At 50.2% G+C, this 20,080-nt stretch overlaps 1 protein-coding gene across 1 annotated transcript in view; it reads left to right on the top strand.

Annotated features, from left to right (window-relative positions):
• Positions 1-316: 316 nt before the first annotated feature.
• rps6kal (ribosomal protein S6 kinase a, like) overlaps positions 317-20,080 on the top strand; it is a 92,760-nt gene continuing 72,996 nt past the window's right edge. Inside the window, exons 1-2 of the mRNA XM_065020018.1 lie at positions 317-722; positions 20,020-20,079. Of these exons, the coding sequence (XP_064876090.1) occupies positions 660-722; positions 20,020-20,079 (123 nt within the window). The 5' untranslated portion in view covers positions 317-659. The remainder of the gene's footprint in view (positions 723-20,019; position 20,080) is intronic.

Raw genomic sequence — 20,080 nt, 5'->3', positions numbered from 1 at the left:
CCATTCTTCTTTTCTCTCCCCTCCCCCATTCTTATTACCTCTTCCCCTCCCCCATTCTTATTTCCTCTCCCCTCTGCACTTCTCTTCTTTCCTCTCCCCTTCTGCACTTCTCTTATTTCCTCTCCCCTCTGCACTTCTCTTATTTCCTCTCCTCCTCTGCACTTCTCTTATTTCCTCTCCCCTCTGCACTTCTCTTATTTCCTCTCCCTCTCCCCCATTCTTTGGTCCTCTCCCCTCCCCCATTCTTCTTTCCTCTCCCTCCCCCATTCTTTGTTCCTCTCCCCTCCCCCATTCTTCTTTCCTCTCCCCCTCTGCACTTCTCTTCTTTCCTCTCCCCTCTGCTCTGCTCTCCCTGCTTTGTTTGTTTGCCTATTATGGGGGAAATCCTTAACTGAATTGCGTCAGAGCTACGTCAATGGCCTCTCAGTGCATTGATGCTGAGGATAGAGACGCCCATATTAATCTATGGGAGAAGAACGTAAAATCGGTTGCCATATGGTCCTGTCAAAACAACTGTCCCGACCCCGGTGTCTGATCTTCCCCGGGCAGTAGGCGCCGGCGACCCAGATCTGTCTCGTGCCCGACCGTGAAGGCAGAGTCTCCGGTGGGCTATCAGCGGGGGGGATTCGGCTTGGAGCAGCGGTCTATTTCCGACTACGATGCCGTTCTCCCAGCCGCACGAACCCTGGGACAAAATGGAGGTGACCAGCGTTAGTAGTGAGGTTAGTTCACTATTATAGCTTCTGCATGGGATGGAAGGCTGTTTATGTCCCAGCAAAATGTATGAAACTGCGACTATATAACGGTGAGACATGCATGCTAAAGGAGCAGCTAGGCTAATGCTAGTGGTGCTGCTAAGATAGCTGGCTAGCTATCTGCCTGTTCCAGATGATTTATGCGAACTGTGTTTATTTTGAGGCAGCGACTGTTGTCCTTGATGAAATGTATCGGGTTCATGTTGGGTTGTTTACCAAGCTGTTGAAACGGGCTGTTTTCACCAGTTCCTTCGGTGCTGGAGTGGATGTTAGCTGTTGTTTTGTCCGTTCATTTATCAGGCTAGTAACGTTAACGCCTCAATTACCGGCGGCTGTCACTGCGTTAGTTATAAAGTCAGTCTGTAACTACATAATTTATATTGTTAGGTAAACCATCCGCGTGTTTCGACGTGCTGGGGACTGTTTACCAGACATGAAACTGTAATGCGCTAGTGTTGACGTTGTAGCTGCCAGCAGTCCCCGGTCCCACCGCGTCGTTCAGACACGGCTGGTGGGCCGGTCATCATGGCTGCAAGGGTCTAGATTTAGTCAAATTCACGTCAGATTGGACTTGTTATGAGGAGGTGAGGGGTAGAGTTAGCTGAAATGCAACAAAAATCTTTTACTTTTGACATTGTATTTTTTTCTTCATATATATATATATATATATATATATATATATATGCTAAAAAAAAAATAAAGGGAACACTTAAACAACACAATGTAACTCCAAGTCGATCACACTTCTGTGAAATCAAACTGTCCACTTAGGAAGCAACACGGATTGACAATAAATTTCACATGCTGTTGTGCAAATGGAATAGACAACAGGTGGAAATTACAGGCAATTAGCAAGACACCCCCAATAAAGGAGTGGTTCTGCAGGTGGGGACCACAGACCACTTCTCAGTTCCTATGCTTCCTGGCTGATGTTTTGGTCACTTTTGAATGCTGGCGGTGCTTTCACTCTAGTGGTAGCATGAGACAGAGTGGCTCAGGTAGTGCAGCTCATCCAGGATGGGACATCAATGCGAGCTGTGGCAAGAAGGTTTGCTCTGTCTGTCAGCGTAGTGTCCAGAGCATGGAGGCGCTACCAGGAGGCCAGTACATCAGGAGACGTGGAGGAGGCCGTATGAGGGCAACAACCCAGCAGCAGGACCGATACCTCTGCCTTTGTGCAAGGAGGAGCACTGCCAGAGCCCTGCAAAATGACCTCCAGCAGGCCACAAATGTGCATGTGTCTGCTCAAAAGGTCAGAAACAGACTCCATTAGGGTGGTATGAGGGCCCGATGTCCACAGGTGGGGGTTGTGCTTACGTTTGGCATTTGCCAGAGAACACCAAGATTGGCAAATTCGCCACTGGCGCCCTGTGCTCTTCACAGATGAAAGCAGGTTCACACTGAGCACATGTGACAGATGTGACAGAGTCTGGAGACGCCGTGGAGAACGTTCTGCTGCCTGCAACATCCTCCCGCATGACCGGTTTGGCGGTGGGTCAGTCATGGTGTGGAGTGGCATTTCTTTGGGGGGCCGCACAGCCCTCCATGTGCTCGCCAGAGGTAGCCTGACTGCCATTAGGTACCGAGATGAGATCCTCAGACCCCTTGTGAGACCATATGCTGGTGCGGTTGGCCCTGGGTTCCTCCTAATGCAAGACAATGCTAGACCTCATGTGGCAGGAGTGTGTCAGCAGTTCCTGCAAGAGGAAGGCATTGATGCTATGGACTGGCCCGCCCGTTCCCCAGACCTGAATCCAATTGAGCACATCTGGGACATCATGTCTCGCTCCATCCACCAACGCCACGTTGCACCACAGACTGTCCAGGAGTTGGCGGATGCTTTAGTCCAGGTCTGGGAGGAGATCCCTCAGGAGACCATTCGCCACCTCATCAGGAGCATGCCCAGGCGTTGTAGGGAGGTCATACAGGCACGTGGAGGCCACACACACTACTGAGCCTCATTTTGACTTGTTTTAAGTACATTACATCAAAGTTGGATCAGCCTGTAGTGTGGGTTTCCACTTTAATTTTGAGTGTGACTCCAAATCCAGACCTCCATGGTTTGATACATTTGATTTCCATTGATAATTTTTGTGTGATTTTGTTGTCAGCACATTCAACTATGTAAAGAAAAAAGTATTTAATCAGAATATTTCATTCATTCAGATCTAGGATGTGTTATTTTAGTGTTCCCTTTATTTTTTTGAGCCATATATACACACACACACACACACACACACACACACAGTGGGGCACAAAAGTATTTAGTCAGCCACCAATTGTGCAAGTTCTCCCACTTAAAAAGATGAGAGGGCTGTAATTTTCATCATAGGTTCACTTCAACTATGACAGACAACATGAGAGGAAAAAATCCAGAAAATCACATTGTAGGATTTTTAATGAATTTATTTGCAAATTATGGTGAAAAATAAGTATTTGGGCAATAACAAAAGTTTATGTCAATACTTTGTTTATATACCCTTTGTTAGCAAACGTTTTCTGTCTTCACAAGGTTTTCACACACTGTTGCTGGTATGTTGGCCCATTCCTCCATGCAGATCTCCTCTAGAGCAGTGATGTTTTGGGGCTGTTGCTGGTATGTTGGCCCATTCCTCCATGCAGATCTCCTCTAGAGCAGTGATGTTTTGGGGCTGTTGCTGGGCAACATGGACTTTCAACTCCCTCCAAAGATTTTCTATGGGGTTGAGATCTGGAGACTGGCTAGGCCACTCCAGGACCTTGAAATGCTTCTTACGAAGCCACTTCTTCGTTGCCCGGGCGGTGTGTTTGGGATCATTGTCATGCTGAAAGACCCAGCCACGTTTCATCTTCAAAGCCCTTGCTGATGGAAGGAGGTTTTCGCTCAAAATCTCATGATACATGGCCCCATTCATTCTTTCCTTTACACGGATCAGTCGTCCTGGTCCCTTTGCAGAAAAACAGCCCCAAAGCATGATGTTTCCACCCCCATGCTTCACAGTAGGTTTGGTGTTCTTTGGATGCAACTCAGCATTCTTTGTCTTCCAAACATGACCAAAAAGTTATATTTTGGATTCATCTGACCATATGACATTCTCCCAATCTTCTTCTGGATCATCCAAATGCTCTCTAGCAAACTTCAGACGGGCCTGGACATGTACTGGCTTAATAAGCAGGGGGACACGTCTGGCACTGCAGGATTTGAGTCCCTGGCGGCGTAGTGTGTTACTGATGGTAGACTTTGTTACTTTGGTCTCAGCTCTCTGCAGGTCATTCACTAGGTCCCCCCGTGTGGTTCTGGGATTTTTGCTCACCGTTCTTGTAATAATTTTGACCCCACGGGGTGAGATCTTGCGTGGAGCCCCAGATCGAGACAGATTATCAGTTGTCTTGTCTGGTGGAGGATAGAGGCTGGTGTGTCTGGTGGAGGATAGAGGCTGGTGTATCTGGAAGAGGCTGGTGTATCTGGAAGAGGCTGGTGTATCTGGAAGAGGCTGGTGTATCTGGAAGAGGCTGGTGTATCTGGAAGAGGCTGGTGTATCTGGAAGAGGCTGGTGTATCTGGAAGAGGCTGGTGTATCTGGAAGAGTCTGGTGTTCCTGGTGGAGGATAGTAGAGTCTGGTGTTCCTGGTGGAGGATAGTAGAGGCTGGTGTTCCTGGTGGAGGATAGTAGAGGCTGGTGTTCCTGGTGGAGGATCGTAGAGGCTGGTGTTCCTGGTTGAGGATAGTAGACTGGTGTATCTGGAAGTGGCTGGTGTATCTGGTGGAGGATAGTAGAGGATGGTGTATCTGGAAGTGGCTGGTGTATCTGGTTGAGGATCGTAGAGACTGGTGTATCTGGTGGAGGATAGTAGATGCTGGTGTATCTGGTGGAGGATAGTAGAGACTGGTGTATCTGGAAGTGGCTGGTGTATCTGGTTGAGGATCGTAGAGACTGGTGTATCTGGTGGAGGATAGTAGAGACTGGTGTATCTGGAAGTGGCTGGTGTATCTGGTTGAGGATAGTAGAGGATGGTGTTCCTGGTGGAGGATCGTAGAGGATGGTGTATCTGGAAGAGGATGGTGTATCTGGAAGAGGCTGGTGTATCTGGAAGAGGCTGGTGTATCTGGAAGAGGCTGGTGTATCTGGAAGAGGCTGGTGTATCTGGAAGAGGCTGGTGTATCTGGTGGAGGCTGGTGTATCTGGTGGAGGCTGGTGTATCTGGTGGAGGCTGGTGTATCTGGTGGAGGCTGGTGTATCTGGTGGAGGCTGGTGTATCTGGTGGAGGCTGGTGTATCTGGTGGGGGCTGGTGTATCTGGTGGGGGCTGGTGTACCTGTTGGAGGCTGGTGTACCTGTTGGGGGCTGGTGTACCTGGTAGAGGCTGGTGTCCCTGTTGGAGGCTGGTGTCCCTGGTAGAGGCTGGTGTCCCTGGTAGAGGCTGGTGTCCCTGGTAGAGGCTGGTGTCCCTGGTAGAGAATAGTAGAGGCTGGTGTACCTGGTGGAGGCTGGTGTACCTGGTAGGGAATAGTAGAGGCTGGTGTACCTGGTGGAGGCTGGTGTACCTGGTGGAGGCTGGTGTATCTGGTGGAGGCTGGTGTATCTGGTGGAGGCTGGTGTATCTGGTGGAGGCTGGTGTATCTGGTGGAGGCTGGTGTATCTGGTGGGGGCTGGTGTATCTGGTGGGGGCTGGTGTATCTGGTGGGGGCTGGTGTATCTGTTGGGGGCTGGTGTACCTGTTGGGGGCTGGTGTACCTGTTGGAGGCTGGTGTCCCTGTTGGAGGCTGGTGTCCCTGTTGGAGGCTGGTGTCCATGTTGGAGGCTGGTGTCCCTGGTAGAGGCTGGTGTCCCTGGTAGAGGCTGGTGTACCTGGTAGAGAATAGTAGAGGCTGGTGTACCTGGTGGAGGCTGGTGTACCTGGTAGGGAATAGTAGAGGCTGGTGTACCTGGTGGAGGCTGGTGTACCTGGTGGAGTCTGGTGTACCTGGTGGAGTCTGGTGTACCTGGTGGAGTCTGGTGTACCTGGTGGGGTGGTGGAGTCTGGTGGAGTCTGGTGTACCTGGTGGAGGCTGGTGTACCTGGTGGAGGCTGGTGTACCTGGTGGGGGCTGGTGTATCTGGTGGGGGCTGGTGTATCTGGTGGGGGCTGGTGTCCTGTTGGGGGCTGGTGTCCCTGTTGGGGGCTGGTGTCCTGTTGGGGCTGGTGGGGGCCCTGTTGGGGGCTGGTGTCCCTGTTGGGGGCTGGTGTCCCTGTTGGAGGCTGGTGTCCCTGTTGGAGGCTGGTGTCCCTGTTGGAGGCTGGTGTCCCTGGTAGAGGCTGGTGTCCCTGGTAGAGGCTGGTGTACCTGGAAAGAATAGTAGAGGCTGGTGTACCTGGTGGAGGCTGGTGTACCTGGTAGGGAATAGTAGAGGCTGGTGTACCTGGTGGAGGCTGGTGTACCTGGTGGAGTCTGGTGGAGTCTGGTGTACCTGGTGGAGTCTGGTGTACCTGGTAGAGGCTGGTGTACCTGGTAGAGGCTGGTGTACCTGGTAGGGAATAGTAGAGGCTGGTGTACCTGGTAGAGGCTGGTGTACCTGGTAGAGGCTGGTGTCCCTGGTGGAGGCTGGTGTATCTGGTAGAGAATAGTAGAGGCTGGTGTACCTGGTGGAGGCTGGTGTACCTGGTAGGGAATAGTAGAGGCTGGTGTACCTGGTGGAGGCTGGTGTACCTGGTGGAGTCTGGTGTACCTGGTGGAGTCTGGTGTGTCTGGTGTATCTGGTGGAGGCTGGTGTACCTGGTGGAGTCTGGTGTACCTGGTAGAGGCTGGTGTCCCTGGTAGAGGCTGGTGTCCCTGTTGAGGCTGGTGTCCTGTTGAGAATAGTAGGGCTGGTGTCCCTGGTGGAGGCTGGTGTCCCTGGTGGAGGCTGGTGTCCCTGGTGGAGGCTGGTGTACCTGGTGGAGTCTGGTGTACCTGGTAGAGGCTGGTGTACCTGGTAGGGAATAGTAGAGGCTGGTGTACCTGGTAGAGGCTGGTGTACCTGGTAGAGGCTGGTGTACCTGGTAGAGGCTGGGGTATTTAAAGGATAGTAGTGTCTTGGGTTTCCGGTAGAGTCGTATTTTTTGAGATTATGTGGGCTTTATAAATAAATAAATAAACACATAGTTTGAAGTACAAACATCATTGTGACAATACATATCTTGCAGTCGGACTGAATAATATTAATCTCCAGAGTAGACAGGATAAATGTTAAGAGGTTTTTATGTTCCTAAATTAGTCCTGAAGATATAGACCTAGATCTAGACAATATCCAAAACAACTAACAATAAATTCAATTTTTACATGTTCAGCCATTTTTAAATTGTGAATCATATCTTTTTACACGATACCACAACTAAGTTTTCCAATTTGGGAGGGAAAGTAGATGAAGCTTTCAATAATTTACTGTGGAATCGACGCATTACAATGTACCAGAGGACACCAACATAGAGCTCCTTCTGCTACAGTATGTACATACTGAAAACTCACCTTCCATTACAATGTACCAGAGGACACCAACATAGAGCTCCTTCTGCTACAGTATGTACATACTGAAAACTCACCTTCCAGATGTGTAACAGTGAAGACTGAGATCATTCTTTACAGTCTAGAACCTTGGAGAAGAGGAGGGTTCTAAGCTGACGTAGGGAATTGTTTTCAGATAGTCATACTATGGATCATTCAGTGATTGGATTTAGAATGTTAGGACCCTTTCAAGAATCAAAAAAATGATTTGATTAAACATTGATTTTCACCTTTTCTACTAAACCACGTAAACACATTGAATACCAGATTCAGAAAGGACAGTCAGAATATAAATGATAAGATACAAGGTTTTGAAGTATCAATATTTTTTTTACACATTTCACCTCAAAACTACCATCATAATTCCATTTGTTTAAAAAAGCCTGGTACTGGTTACCTTCAGAGGAGTCCTGTGCCACTTGTTTGTAGCCCAAACGGTTTGGACACTACCAAACAGAAGTTGGCACGTCGACGGTACTGAATTCAGTCTCTGAACGGAGAACACCATCATGTTCGTGAGTCTCCCCTTTCCGTAGAGTGGTCATAATAGATTCGGACGCTACGGATGTCTCCTGGTCTGACAAACACCACTCTAGTTCTGTCACCTTTCACCTCAGATAGGATGTCTCCTGGTCTGACAAACACCACTCTAGTTCTGTCACCTTTCACCTCAGATAGGATGTCTCCTGGTCTGACAAACGCCACTCTAGTTCTGTCACCTCAGATAGGATGTCTCCTGGTCTGACAAACGCCACTCTAGTTCTGTCACCTCAGATAGGATGTCTCCTGGTCTGACAAACACCACTCTAGTTCTGTCACCTCAGATAGGATGTCTCCTGGTCTGACAAACACCACTCTAGTTCTGTCACCTTTCACCTCAGATAGGATGTCTCCTGGTCTGACAAACACCACTCTAGTTCTGTCACCTTTCACCTCAGATAGGATGTCTCCTGGTCTGACAAACACCACTCTAGTTCTGCCATCTTTCAGCCCGGAAGTGAGACATTGTCAGATGCCTATGTCTTGAGACTCATCCAATGCAAAACAAAAAAAACATATCCCCAGCTTAAATCAAATCAAATCAAATGTATTTATATAGCCCTTCGTACATCAGCTGATATCTCAAAGTGCTGTACAGAAACCCAGCCTAAAACCCCAAACAGCAAACAATGCAGGTGTAAAAGCACCTAAACTGACAGATTTTTTTATGCGGATTGTTTTGTTATGCATCGACTCTAGTTTGAATGTTGATCTGACGTCATAATAACAGGGTCATAGCTGCAGTCATTGGCTGTGCAGTAAGACCAGCTGTAGACGAACGCCAGGGGATCTGGTGCAGTAAGACAAGCTGTAGACAAACGCCAGGGCATCTGGTGCAGTAAGACAAGCTGTAGACGAACGTCAGGGGGTCTGGGGCAGTAAGACAAGCTGTAGACGAACGTCAGGGGGTCTGGGGCAGTAAGACAAGCTGTAGACGAACGTCAGGGGATCTGGGGCAGTAAGACAAGCTGTAGACGAACGTCAGGGGATCTGGGGCAGTAAGACCAGCTGTAGACGAACGTCAGGGGAGGTGCATCTGGGGCAGTAAGACCAGCTGTAGACGAACGTAAGACAAGCTGATCTGGGGCAGTAAGACAAGCTGTAGACGAACGTCGGGGATCTGGGGCAGTAAGACCAGCTGTAGACGAACGTCAGGGGATCTGGGGCAGTAAGACAAGCTGTAGACGAACGTCAGGGCTGGGGCATCTGGGGCAGTAAGACAAGCTGTAGACCAGCGAACGTCAGGGGATCTGGGGCAGTAAGACAAGCTGTAGACGAACGTCAGGGGATCTGGGGCAGTAAGACCAGCTGTAGACGAACGTCAGGGGAGGTGCATCTGGGGCAGTAAGACAAGCTGTAGACGAACGTCAGGGGATCTGGGGCAGTAAGACAAGCTGTCAGACGAACGCAGGGGATCTGGGGCAAGCTGTAGACGAACGTCAGGGGAGCTGTAGACGAACGTCAGGGGATCTGGGAGTAAGACCAGCTGTAGACGAACGTCAGGGGATCTGGGGCAGTAAGACAAGCTGGGGCAGTAAGACAAGCTGTGGACGTCAGGGGCAGTAAGACTGGGGATCTGGGGCAGTAAGACCAGCTGTAGACGAACGTCAGGGGATCTGGGGCAGTAAGACAAGCTGTAGACGAACGTCAGGGGATCTGGGGCAGTAAGACAAGCTGTAGACGAACGTCAGGGGTCTGGGGCAGTAAGACAAGCTGTAGACGAACGTCAGGGGAGGTGCATCTGGGGCAGTAAGACTAGCTGTAGACGAACGTCAGGGGTCTGGGGCAGTAAGACAAGCTGTAGACGAACGTCAGGGGGTCTGGGGCAGTAAGACAAGCTGTAGACGAACGTCAGGGGATCTGGGGCAGTAAGACAAGCTGTAGACGAACGTCAGGGGGAGGTCATGGGGCAGTAAGAAAAGCTGTAGACAAACGTCAGGGGAACGCTGGGGCAGTAAGACAAGCTGTAGACGAACGTCAGGGGATCTGGGGCAGTAAGACAAGCTGTAGACGAACGTCAGGGGATCTGGGGCAGTAAGACCAGCTGTAGACGAACGTCAGGGGTCTGGGGCAAGCTGTAGACGTAAGACAAGCTGTAGACGAACGTCAGGGGGATCTGGGGCAGTAAGACAAGCTGTAGACGAACGTCAGGGATCTGGGGCAGTAAGACCAGCTGTAGACGAACGTCAGGGGGTGCATCTGGGGCAGTAAGACAGGGGGATCTGGGGCAGTAAGACAAGCTGTAGACGAACGTCAGGGGATCTGGGGCAGTAAGACAAGCTGTAGACGAACGTCAGGGGATCTGGGGCAGTAAGACCAGCTGTAGACGAACGTCATCTGTGCATCTGGGGCAGTAAGACAAGCTGTAGACGAACGTCAGGGGATCTGGGGCAGTAAGACAAGCTGTAGACGAACGTCAGGGGATCTGGGGCAGTAAGACAAGCTGTAGACGAACGTCGGGGAGGGGATCTGGGGCAGTAAGACAAGCTGTAGACGAACGTCAGGGGATCTGGGGCAGTAAGACAAGCTGTAGACGAACGTCAGGGGATCTGGGGCAGTAAGACCAGCTGTAGACGAACGTCAGGGGATCTGGGGCAGTAAGACAAGCTGTAGACGAACGTCAGGGGATCTGGGGCAGTAAGACAAGCTGTAGACGAACGTCAGGGGATCTGGGGCAGTAAGACAAGCTGTAGACGAACGCTCATCTGGGGCAGTAAGACAGCTGTAGACGAACGTCAGGGGATCTGGGGCAGTAAGACCAGCTGTAGACGAACGTCAGGGGATCTGGGGCAGTAAGACAAGCTCTCAGGGGGGGCAGTAAGACAAGCAGGGTCTGGGGCAGTAAGACAGCTGTAGACGAACGTCGTCAGGGGAGGTCTCTGGGGCAGTAAGACCAGCTGTAGACGAACGTCAGGGGAGCGTCATCTGGGGCAGTAAGACAAGCTGTAGACGAACGTCAGGGGATCTGGGGCAGTAAGACCAGCTGTAGACGAACGTCAGGGATCTGGGGCAGTAAGACAAGCTGTAGACGAACGTCAGGGGATCTGGGGCAGTAAGACAAGCTGTAGACGAACGTCAGGGGATCTGGGGCAGTAAGACAAGCTGTAGACGAACGTCAGGGATCTGGGGCAGTAAGACTGTAGACGAACGTCAGGGGGTCTGGGGCAGTAAGACAAGCTGTAGACGAACGTCAGGGGTCTGGGGCAGTAAGACAAGCTGTAGACGAACGTCAGGGGATCTGGGGCAGTAAGACAAGCTGTAGACGAACGTCAGGGGGTCTGGGGCAGTAAGACATCTGGGGCAGTAAGACAAGCTGTAGACGAACGTCAGGGGATCTGGGGCAGTAAGACAAGCTGTAGACGAACGTCAGGGGATCTGGGGCAGTAAGACAAGCTGTAGACGAACGTCAGGTAGACGAACGCATCTGGACCAGCTGTAGACGAACGATCAGTAAGACCAGCTGTAGACGAACGTCAGGGGAGGTGCAAGCTCTGGGGGGGCAGTAAGACAAGCTGTAGACGAACGTCAGGGGATCTGGGGCAGTAAGACCAGCTGTAGACGAACGTCAGGGGAGGTGCATCTGGGGCAGTAAGACAAGCTGTAGACGAACGTCAGGGGATCTGGGGCAGTAAGACAAGCTGTAGACGAACGTCAGGGGATCTGGGGCAGTAAGACCAGCTGTAGACGAACGTCAGGGGAGGTGTATCTGGGGCAGTAAGACCAGCTGTAGACGAACGTCAGGGGATCTGGGGCAGTAAGACAAGCTGTAGACGAACGTCAGGGGATCTGGGGCAGTAAGACAAGCTGTAGACGAACGTCAGGGGATCTGGGGCAGTAAGACCAGCTGTAGACGAACGTCAGGGGAGGTGCATCTGGGGCAGTAAGACAAGCTGTAGACGAACGTCAGGGGATCTGGGGCAGTAAGACCAGCTGTAGACGAACGTCAGGGAGGTGCATCTGGGGCAGTAAGACAAGCTGTAGACGAACGTCAGGGATCTGGGGCAGTAAGACAAGCTGTAGACGAACGTCAGGGGATCTGGGGCAGTAAGACCAGCTGTAGACGAACGTCAGGGGATCTGGGGCAGTAAGACAAGCTGTAACGAACGTCAGGGGTCTGGGGTAAGACAGTAAGACAAGCTGTAGACGAACGTCAGGGGTCTGGGGCAGTAAGACAAGCTGTAGACGAACGTCAGGGGGTCTGGGGCAGTAAGACAAGCTGTAGCTGGGGCAGTAAGACAAGCTGTAGACGCGTCAGGGGGTCTGGGGCAGTAAGACAAGCTGTAGACGAACGTCAGGGGTCTGGGGCAGTAAGACAAGCTGTAGACAAGCAGGGGATCTGGGGCAGTAAGACCAGCTGTAGACGAACGTCAGGGAGGTGCATCTGGGGCAGTAAGACCAAGACAAGCTGTAGACGAACGTCAGGGGATCTGGGGCAGTAAGACAAGCTGTAGACGAACGTCAGGGGATCTGGGGCAGTAAGACCAGCTGTAGACGAACGTCAGGGCATCTGGGGCAGTAAGACACAAGCTGTAGACGAACGTCAGGGATCTGGGGCAGTAAGACCAGCTGTAGACGAACGTCAGGTGCATCTGGGGCAGTAAGACAAGCTGTAGACGAACGTCAGGGGATCTGGGGCAGTAAGACAAGCTCAGGGCATCTGGGGCAGTAAGACAAGCTATAGACGTCAGGGGATCTGGGGTAAGACAGTAAGACCAGCTGTAGAGACGCTGTAACGAACGTCAGGGGATCTGGGGCAGTAAGACCAGCTGTAGACGAACGTCAGGGGATCTGGGGCAGTAAGACAAGCTGTAGACGAACGTCAGGGGATCTGGGGCAGTAAGACCAGCTGTAGACGAACGTCAGGGGGGCATCTGGGGCAGTAAGACCAGCTGTAGACGAGACGTAAGACCAGCTGGGTCATCTGGGGCAGTAAGACCAGCTGTAGACGAACGCTGGGGATCTGGGGCAGTAAGACAAGCTGTCAGGGAACTGGGGCAGTAACACAAGCTGTCAGGGGGGATCTGGGGCAGTAAGACCAGCTGTAGACTAACGTCAGGGGAGGTGCATCTGGGGCAGTAAGACAAGCTGTAGACGAACGTCAGGGGATCTGGGGCAGTAAGACCAGCTGTAGACGAACGTCAGGGGAGGTGCATCTGGGGCAGTAAGACAAGCTGTAGACGAACGTCAGGGGATCTGGGGCAGTAAGACAAGCTGTAGACGAACGTCAGGGGATCTGGGGCAGTAAGACCAGCTGTAGATGAACGTCAGGGGATCTGGGGCAGTAAGACAAGCTGTAGACGAACGTCAGGGGGTCTGGGGCAGTAAGACAAGCTGTAGACGAACGTCAGGGGGTCTGGGGCAGTAAGACAAGCTGTAGACGAACGTCAGGGGGTCTGGGGCAGTAAGACTAGCTGTAGACGAACGTCAGGGGGTCTGGGGCAGTAAGACAAGCTGTAGACGAACGTCAGGGGTTCTGGGGCAGTAAGACAAGCTGTAGACGAACGTCAGGGGATCTGGGGCAGTAAGACAAGCTGTAGACGAACGTCAGGGGAGGTGCATCTGGGGCAGTAAGAAAAGCTGTAGACAAACGCCAGGGCATCTGGTGCAGTAAGACAAGCTGTAGACGAACGTCAGGGGGTCTGGGGCAGTAAGACAAGCTGTAGACGAACGTCAGGGGATCTGGGGCAGTAAGACCAGCTGTAGACGAACGTCAGGGGATCTGGGGCAGTAAGACAAGCTGTAGACGAACGTCAGGGGATCTGGGGCAGTAAGACCAGCTGTAGACGAACGTCAGGGGAGGTGCATCTGGGGCAGTAAGACAAGCTGTAGACGAACGTCAGGGGATCTGGGGCAGTAAGACCAGCTGTAGACGAACGTCAGGGGAGGTGCATCTGGGGCAGTAAGACAAGCTGTAGACGAACGTCAGGGGATCTGGGGCAGTAAGACAAGCTGTAGACGAACGTCAGGGGATCTGGGGCAGTAAGACCAGCTGTAGACGAACGTCAGGGGAGGTGCATCTGGGGCAGTAAGACCAGCTGTAGACGAACGTCAGGGGATCTGGGGCAGTAAGACAAGCTGTAGACGAACGTCAGGGGATCTGGGGCAGTAAGACAAGCTGTAGACGAACGTCAGGGGATCTGGGGCAGTAAGACCAGCTGTAGACGAACGTCAGGGGATCTGGGGCAGTAAGACCAGCTGTAGACGAACGTCAGGGGATCTGGGGCAGGGGATCTGGGGCAGTAAGACAAGCTGTAGACAAACGGGGCAGTAAGACAGGTAGACGATCTGGGGCAGTAAGACCAGCTGTAGACGAACGTCAGGGGAGGTGCATCTGGGGCAGTAAGACAAGCTGTAGACGAACGTCAGGGGATCTGGGGCAGTAAGACCAGCTGTAGACGAACGTCAGGGGAGGTGCATCTGGGGCAGTAAGACAAGCTGTAGACGAACGTCAGGGGATCTGGGGCAGTAAGACAAGCTGTAGACGAACAGGGGATCTGGGGCAGTAAGACAAGCTGTAGACGAACGTCAGGGGGTCTGGGGCAGTAAGACAAGCTGTAGACGAACGTCAGGGGATCTGGGGCAGTAAGACCAGCTGTAGACGAACGTCAGGGGGTCTGGGGCAGTAAGACAAGCTGTAGACGAACGTCAGGGGTCTGGGGCAGTAAGACAAGCTGTAGACGAACGTCAGGGGGTCTGAGTAAGACACTTTCTGGGGGCAGTAAGACAAGCTGTAGACAAACGTCAGGGGATCTGGGGCAGTAAGACCAGCTGTAGACGAACGTCAGGGGAGGTGACATCTGGGGCTGGGGCAGTAAGACCAGCTGTAGACGAACGTCAGGGGATCTGGGGCAGTAAGACCAGCTGTAGACGAACGTCAGGATCTGGGGCAGTAAGACCAGCTGCATCAGGGATCTGGGGCAATAAGACAAGCTGTAGACGAACGTCAGGGGATCTCTGGGGCAGTAAGACAAGCTGTAGACGTCAGGGTCTGTCAGGGGATCTGGGGTAAGACAGTAAGACCAGCTGGGGCAGTAAGACGAGCGTCAGGGGCATCTGGGGCAGTAAGACAAGCTGTAGACGAGGGCACGTCAGGGCTGTCTGGGGCAGTAAGACAAGCTGTAGCTGTCTGGGGAGTAGACCAGCGTCAGGGGGTCTGGGGCAGTAAGACAAGCTGTAGACGAACGTCAGGGGGTCTGGGGCAGTAAGACAAGCTGTAGACGAACGTCAGGGTCTGGGGCAGTAAGACAAGCTGTAAGCGTCAGGGGATCTGGGGCAGTAAGACCAGCTGTGACGAACGTCAGGGGATCTGGGGCAGTAAGACAAGCTGTAGACGTCGTCAGGGGATCTGGGGCAGACCAAGCTAAGAGGGATCTGGGGCAGTAAGACTGTAGACGAACGTCAGGGGATCTGGGGCAGTAAGACCAGCTGTAGACGAACGTCAGGGGGTCTGGGGCAGTAAGACAAGACGAACGTCTCTGGGGCAGTAAGACCAGCTGTAGACGAACGTCAGGGGATCTGGGGCAGTAAGACAAGCTGTAGACGAACGTCAGGGGATCTGGGGCAGTAAGACCAGCTGTAGACGAACGTCAGGGGATCTGGGGCAGTAAGACCAGCTGTAGACGAACGTCAGGGATCTGGGGGCAGTCTGGGGAACAGGGGATAAGACAAGCTGTAGACGAACGTCAGGGGATCTGGGGCAGTAAGACAAGCAGGGGATCTGGGGCAGAAGACCAGCTGTAGACGAACGTCAGGGCATCTGGGGCAGTAAGACAAGCTGTAGACTAACGGGCAGGACAATGGAAAACCTTCAAGCTCTGGGGCAGACCAGCTGTAGACGAACGTCAGGGGATCTGGGGCAGTAAGACCAGCTGTAGACGAACGTCAGGGCATCTGGGGCAGTAAGACCAGCTGTAGACGAACGTCAGGGCATCTGGGGCAGTAAGACCAGCTGTAGACGAACGTCAGGGCATCTGGGGCAGTAAGACCAGCTGTAGACGAACGTCAGGGCATCTGGGGCAGTAAGACAAGCTGTAGACGAACGTCAGGGCATCTGGGACAGCAGTCGGACACGGTTGTTACCTACATCAAGGCTCTGTGTGTAACATGGCAGTGTTGCCCTTGTTTGAGTAACTTCAGCGACTTGAGGCGGCTTCATAAAAAACCTGCATGAACTTTGATCACAAGTTCATGCAGTCGATATGTAGACATATGCTCTGTGTACACGGAGTCTCACATAGAAATAAGAAAAGCACATTTTTCGTCCATTAAAATAACATCCAATTGATCAGAAATACAGTGTAGACATAGTTAATATTGTAAATGACTATTGTAGCTGGAAACAGCATCTTTTTTATGGAATATCTACATAGGTGTACAGAGGCCCATTATCAGCAACCATCACTCCTGTGTTCCAATGGCACGTTGTGTTAGCTAATCCAAGTTTATCATTTTAAAAGGCTAATTGATCATTAGAAAACCCTTTTGCAATTATGTTAGCACAGCTGAAAACTGTTCTGATTTAAAGAAGCAATAAAACTGACCTTCTTTAGACTAGTTGAGTATCTGAAGAATCAGCATTTGTGGGTTCGATTACAGGCTCAAAATGGCCAGAAACAAAACACTTTCTTCTGAAACTCGTCAGTCTATTCTTGTACTGAGAAATGAAGGCTATTTCATGCGAGAAATTGCCAAGAAATGGAAGAACTCATACAACGCTGTGTACTACTCCCTTCATAGAACAGCGCAAACTGGCTCTAAGCGGAATAGAAAGAGGAGTGGGAGGCCCCGGTGCACAACTGAACATGGGGACAAGTACATTAGTGTCTAGTTTGAGAAACATGCCTCAGAAGTCCAACTGGCAGCTTCATTAAATAGTATCCGCAAAACACCAGTCTCAAAGTCAACAGTGAAGAGGGATGCTTGCCTTGTAGGCAGAGTTCCTCTCTCCAATGTCTGTGTTCCTTTGCCCAACTTAATTTAAAAAAAAATGTATTGGCCAGTCTGAGATGGCTTTTTCTTTGCAACTCTGCCAGAAGGCAGGCATTCCAGAGTCGTCTATTCACTGTTGACGTTGAGCCTGGTGATTTTGCGGGTACTACTGTGAGTCAGGAGGAGTGGAGACTCTGAGTCAGGCCTTCATGGTCGAATTGCTGCAAAGAAACCACCACCAAAGGACACAAATGATAAGAAGAGACTTGCTTGGGCCAAGAAACACGAGCAATGGACTTTAGACCGGTGGAAATTTGTCCTTTCATCTGGAGTCCAAATTGGAGATTTTTGGTTCCAACTGCCTTGTCTTTGTTGCAGTGTGGGTGAACAGAGGATCTCCGTGTGTTTCCAACTGTAAAGGAGGAGGAGGAGGTGTTTAGTGGGGGTGCTTTGCTGGTGACACTGTCAGTGATTTATTTAGATATTCAAGCACACTTAACCAGCATGGCTACCACAGCATTCTGCAGCGATACGCCATCCCATCTGGTTTGGGCTTAGTGGGACTACCATTTGTTTTTCAACAGGACAATGACCCAAAACACCTCCAGGCTGTGTAAGGGCCATTTGACCAAGAAGCAGTGTGATGGCGTGCTGCATCAGATGACCTGGCCTTCACAACCACCCGACCTCAACCAAATTTATATGGTTTGAGATAAGTCGGACTGCAGAGTGAAGGAAAAGCAGCCAACAAGTGCTCACCTTCAAGACTGTTGGAAAAGCATTCCAGGTGAAGCTGGTTGAGAGAATGCCAAGTGTGCATAGCTGTCATCAAGGCAAAGGGTGGCAATATGAAGAATCTCAAATATAAAATATATTTTGATTTAACACTATTGGTTACTACATGATTCCATATCTGTTATTTCATAGTTTTGATGTCTAAGCTATTATTCTACAATGTAGAAAATAAAGAAACACCGTTGTTCTAAAACTGTTGACCGGCATATTACAGTGCCCTTGGAAAGAATTCAGACTTTTTCCACATTTTGTTACGTTATTCTAAAATTGATTTAAATTGTTTTTTTTTCCCTCATCAATATACTCACAATACCCCATAATGACATCACAATACCCCATAATGACATCACAATACCCCATAATGACATCACAATACCCCATAATGACATCACAATACCCCATAATGACATCACAATACCCCATAATGACAAAGCAAAAACAGGTTCAGAAATTTGTGCAAATGTCTATAAAAATAAATCACATTAATTAACATAAGTATTCAGACCCTTTACTCAGTACTTTGTTGAAGCACCTTTGGCAGCGTTTACAGCCTCAAGTCCTCTTGGGTATGGCACTACAAGCTTGGCACAGCTCTATTTGGGGAGTTTCTCTTCTCTGAAGATCCTATCAAGCTCTGTCAGGTTGGATGGGGAGCGCCATTGCACAGCTATTTTCAGGTCTCCAGAGATGTTTGATCGGGTTCAAGTCCGGGCTCTGGTTGGGACACTCAAGGACATTCAGAGACTTGTCCCGAAGCAACTCCTGCGTTGTCTTGGCTTTGTGCTTAGGGTTGTTGTCCTGTTGGAAGGTGAACCTTTGCCCCAGGTAGGTCCAGAGGTCCTGCGTGCTCTGGAGCAGATTTTCATCAATGGTCTCCCTGTGCTTTGCTCTGTTCATCTTTCCCTCGATCCTGACTAGTCTCCCAGTCCCTGCCTCTGAAAAACATCCCCACAGCATGATGCTGCTGCCACCGCCATGCTTCACTGTAGGGTTGGTGCCGGGTTTCTTCCAGATTTGACGCTTGGCATTCAGGCCAAAGAGTTCAATCTTGGTTTCATCAGATCAGAGAATCTTGTTTCTAATTGTCTGAGAGTCCTTTAGGTGCTTTTTGTCAAACTCCATGCCGGCTGTCGTGCCTTTTACTGAGGAGTGGCTTCCGTCTGGCCAGTCTACCATAAAGGCCAGATTGGTGGAGTGCTGCAGAGATGGTTATCCTTCTGGAATGTTCTCCCATCTCCACAGAGGAACTCTGGAGTGCTGTCATAGTGACCATCGGTTTCTTGGTCAACTCCCTGACCAAGGCCCTTCTCCCCGATTGATCGGTTTATCTGGGCTGCCAGCTCTAGGAAGAGTCTTGGTTGTTCCAAACTTCTTCCGTTTAATAATGATGGAGGCCACTGTGTTCTTGGGGACCTTCAATGCTGCAGACATTTTTTGGTACCCTTCCCCAGATCTGTGCCTGGACACAATCCTGTCTCGGAGCTCTACGGACAATTCCTTCGACCTCATTGATTGGTTTTTGCTCTAACATGCACTGTCAACTGTGGAACCTTATATAGACAGGTGTATTTGTTTCCAAATCATATCCAACCAGTTGAATTGACCGCAGGTGGACTCCAATCAAGTTGTAGAAACATCTCAAGGATAATCAATGGAAACAGGATGCACCTGGGCTGAATTTCGAGTCTCATAGCAAAGGGACTGAATACTAACGTACATTTAAAAAAAATATATATATATATATATATATATATATATATAAAAAAAATAAAACCTGTTTCCGCTTCATCATTATGGGGTATTGTATGTAGATGAGGAAAACATGTATTTAATCCATTTTAACAAAATGTAATAAAAGTCAAGTGGTCTGAATACTTTCCCGAATGTGCTGTAGTTGGCAATAGAAGTACATTTTTTGATTAGTATCATTTGCATTTAGATTTATATATACTTTTGGTTAACCCCATGACAATGATTGAGGTATTTAGATGTTATCAATTAAATGAAGCTTTCACAAAAATGTACATATGAAAACCATAACTTGCACTCACGCAGATTGGTGAAATGGTAAGATAAATTGGCATTCCACATAAGGCTGCAGTCTCCCCGTGTAGCCTTTTACCGGCAGCTTCAGGAATAATGGCAGACTCTGCGAAAGCAAGCAGGAGGAGAATATTTGGGTCATGTTTTTTTTCTTCTGTTCATCTAGATCTCTAACTCCCTCTTGGGGCATTTGTCTCATTTCATCAAACCATAAGCTTTAAGCATCAGTCAAGCTCAATGCATATAGTTGATTTTTTATGAAATGGTGTGTCTATATATGGAAAAATACTGGTTGAATGAACAGGTGACTTTCAGTCGACTAAGATTTTATTTTGTCGGTAACAGCTCTTGTTGTCACTGATTTAAGCCAAATTGACCTGCTGCTCCCATCGTGTGTCAGCTCTGTAGATGTTGATGTGTTGACGTGGTTGTTTGTGTGTGTGTGTGTGTGTGTTCCAGGTTAATGGTCACCAGATCCTGGATGAGCCGATGGACGAGGGAGAGTCTTTTACTCATTGTG

The sequence above is a fragment of the Oncorhynchus nerka genome, linkage group LG6 (assembly GCF_034236695.1).
Source record: "Oncorhynchus nerka isolate Pitt River linkage group LG6, Oner_Uvic_2.0, whole genome shotgun sequence".
Lineage (NCBI taxonomy): Eukaryota > Metazoa > Chordata > Actinopteri > Salmoniformes > Salmonidae > Oncorhynchus > Oncorhynchus nerka.
This window is presented reverse-complemented; position numbering and strand designations above follow the sequence as displayed.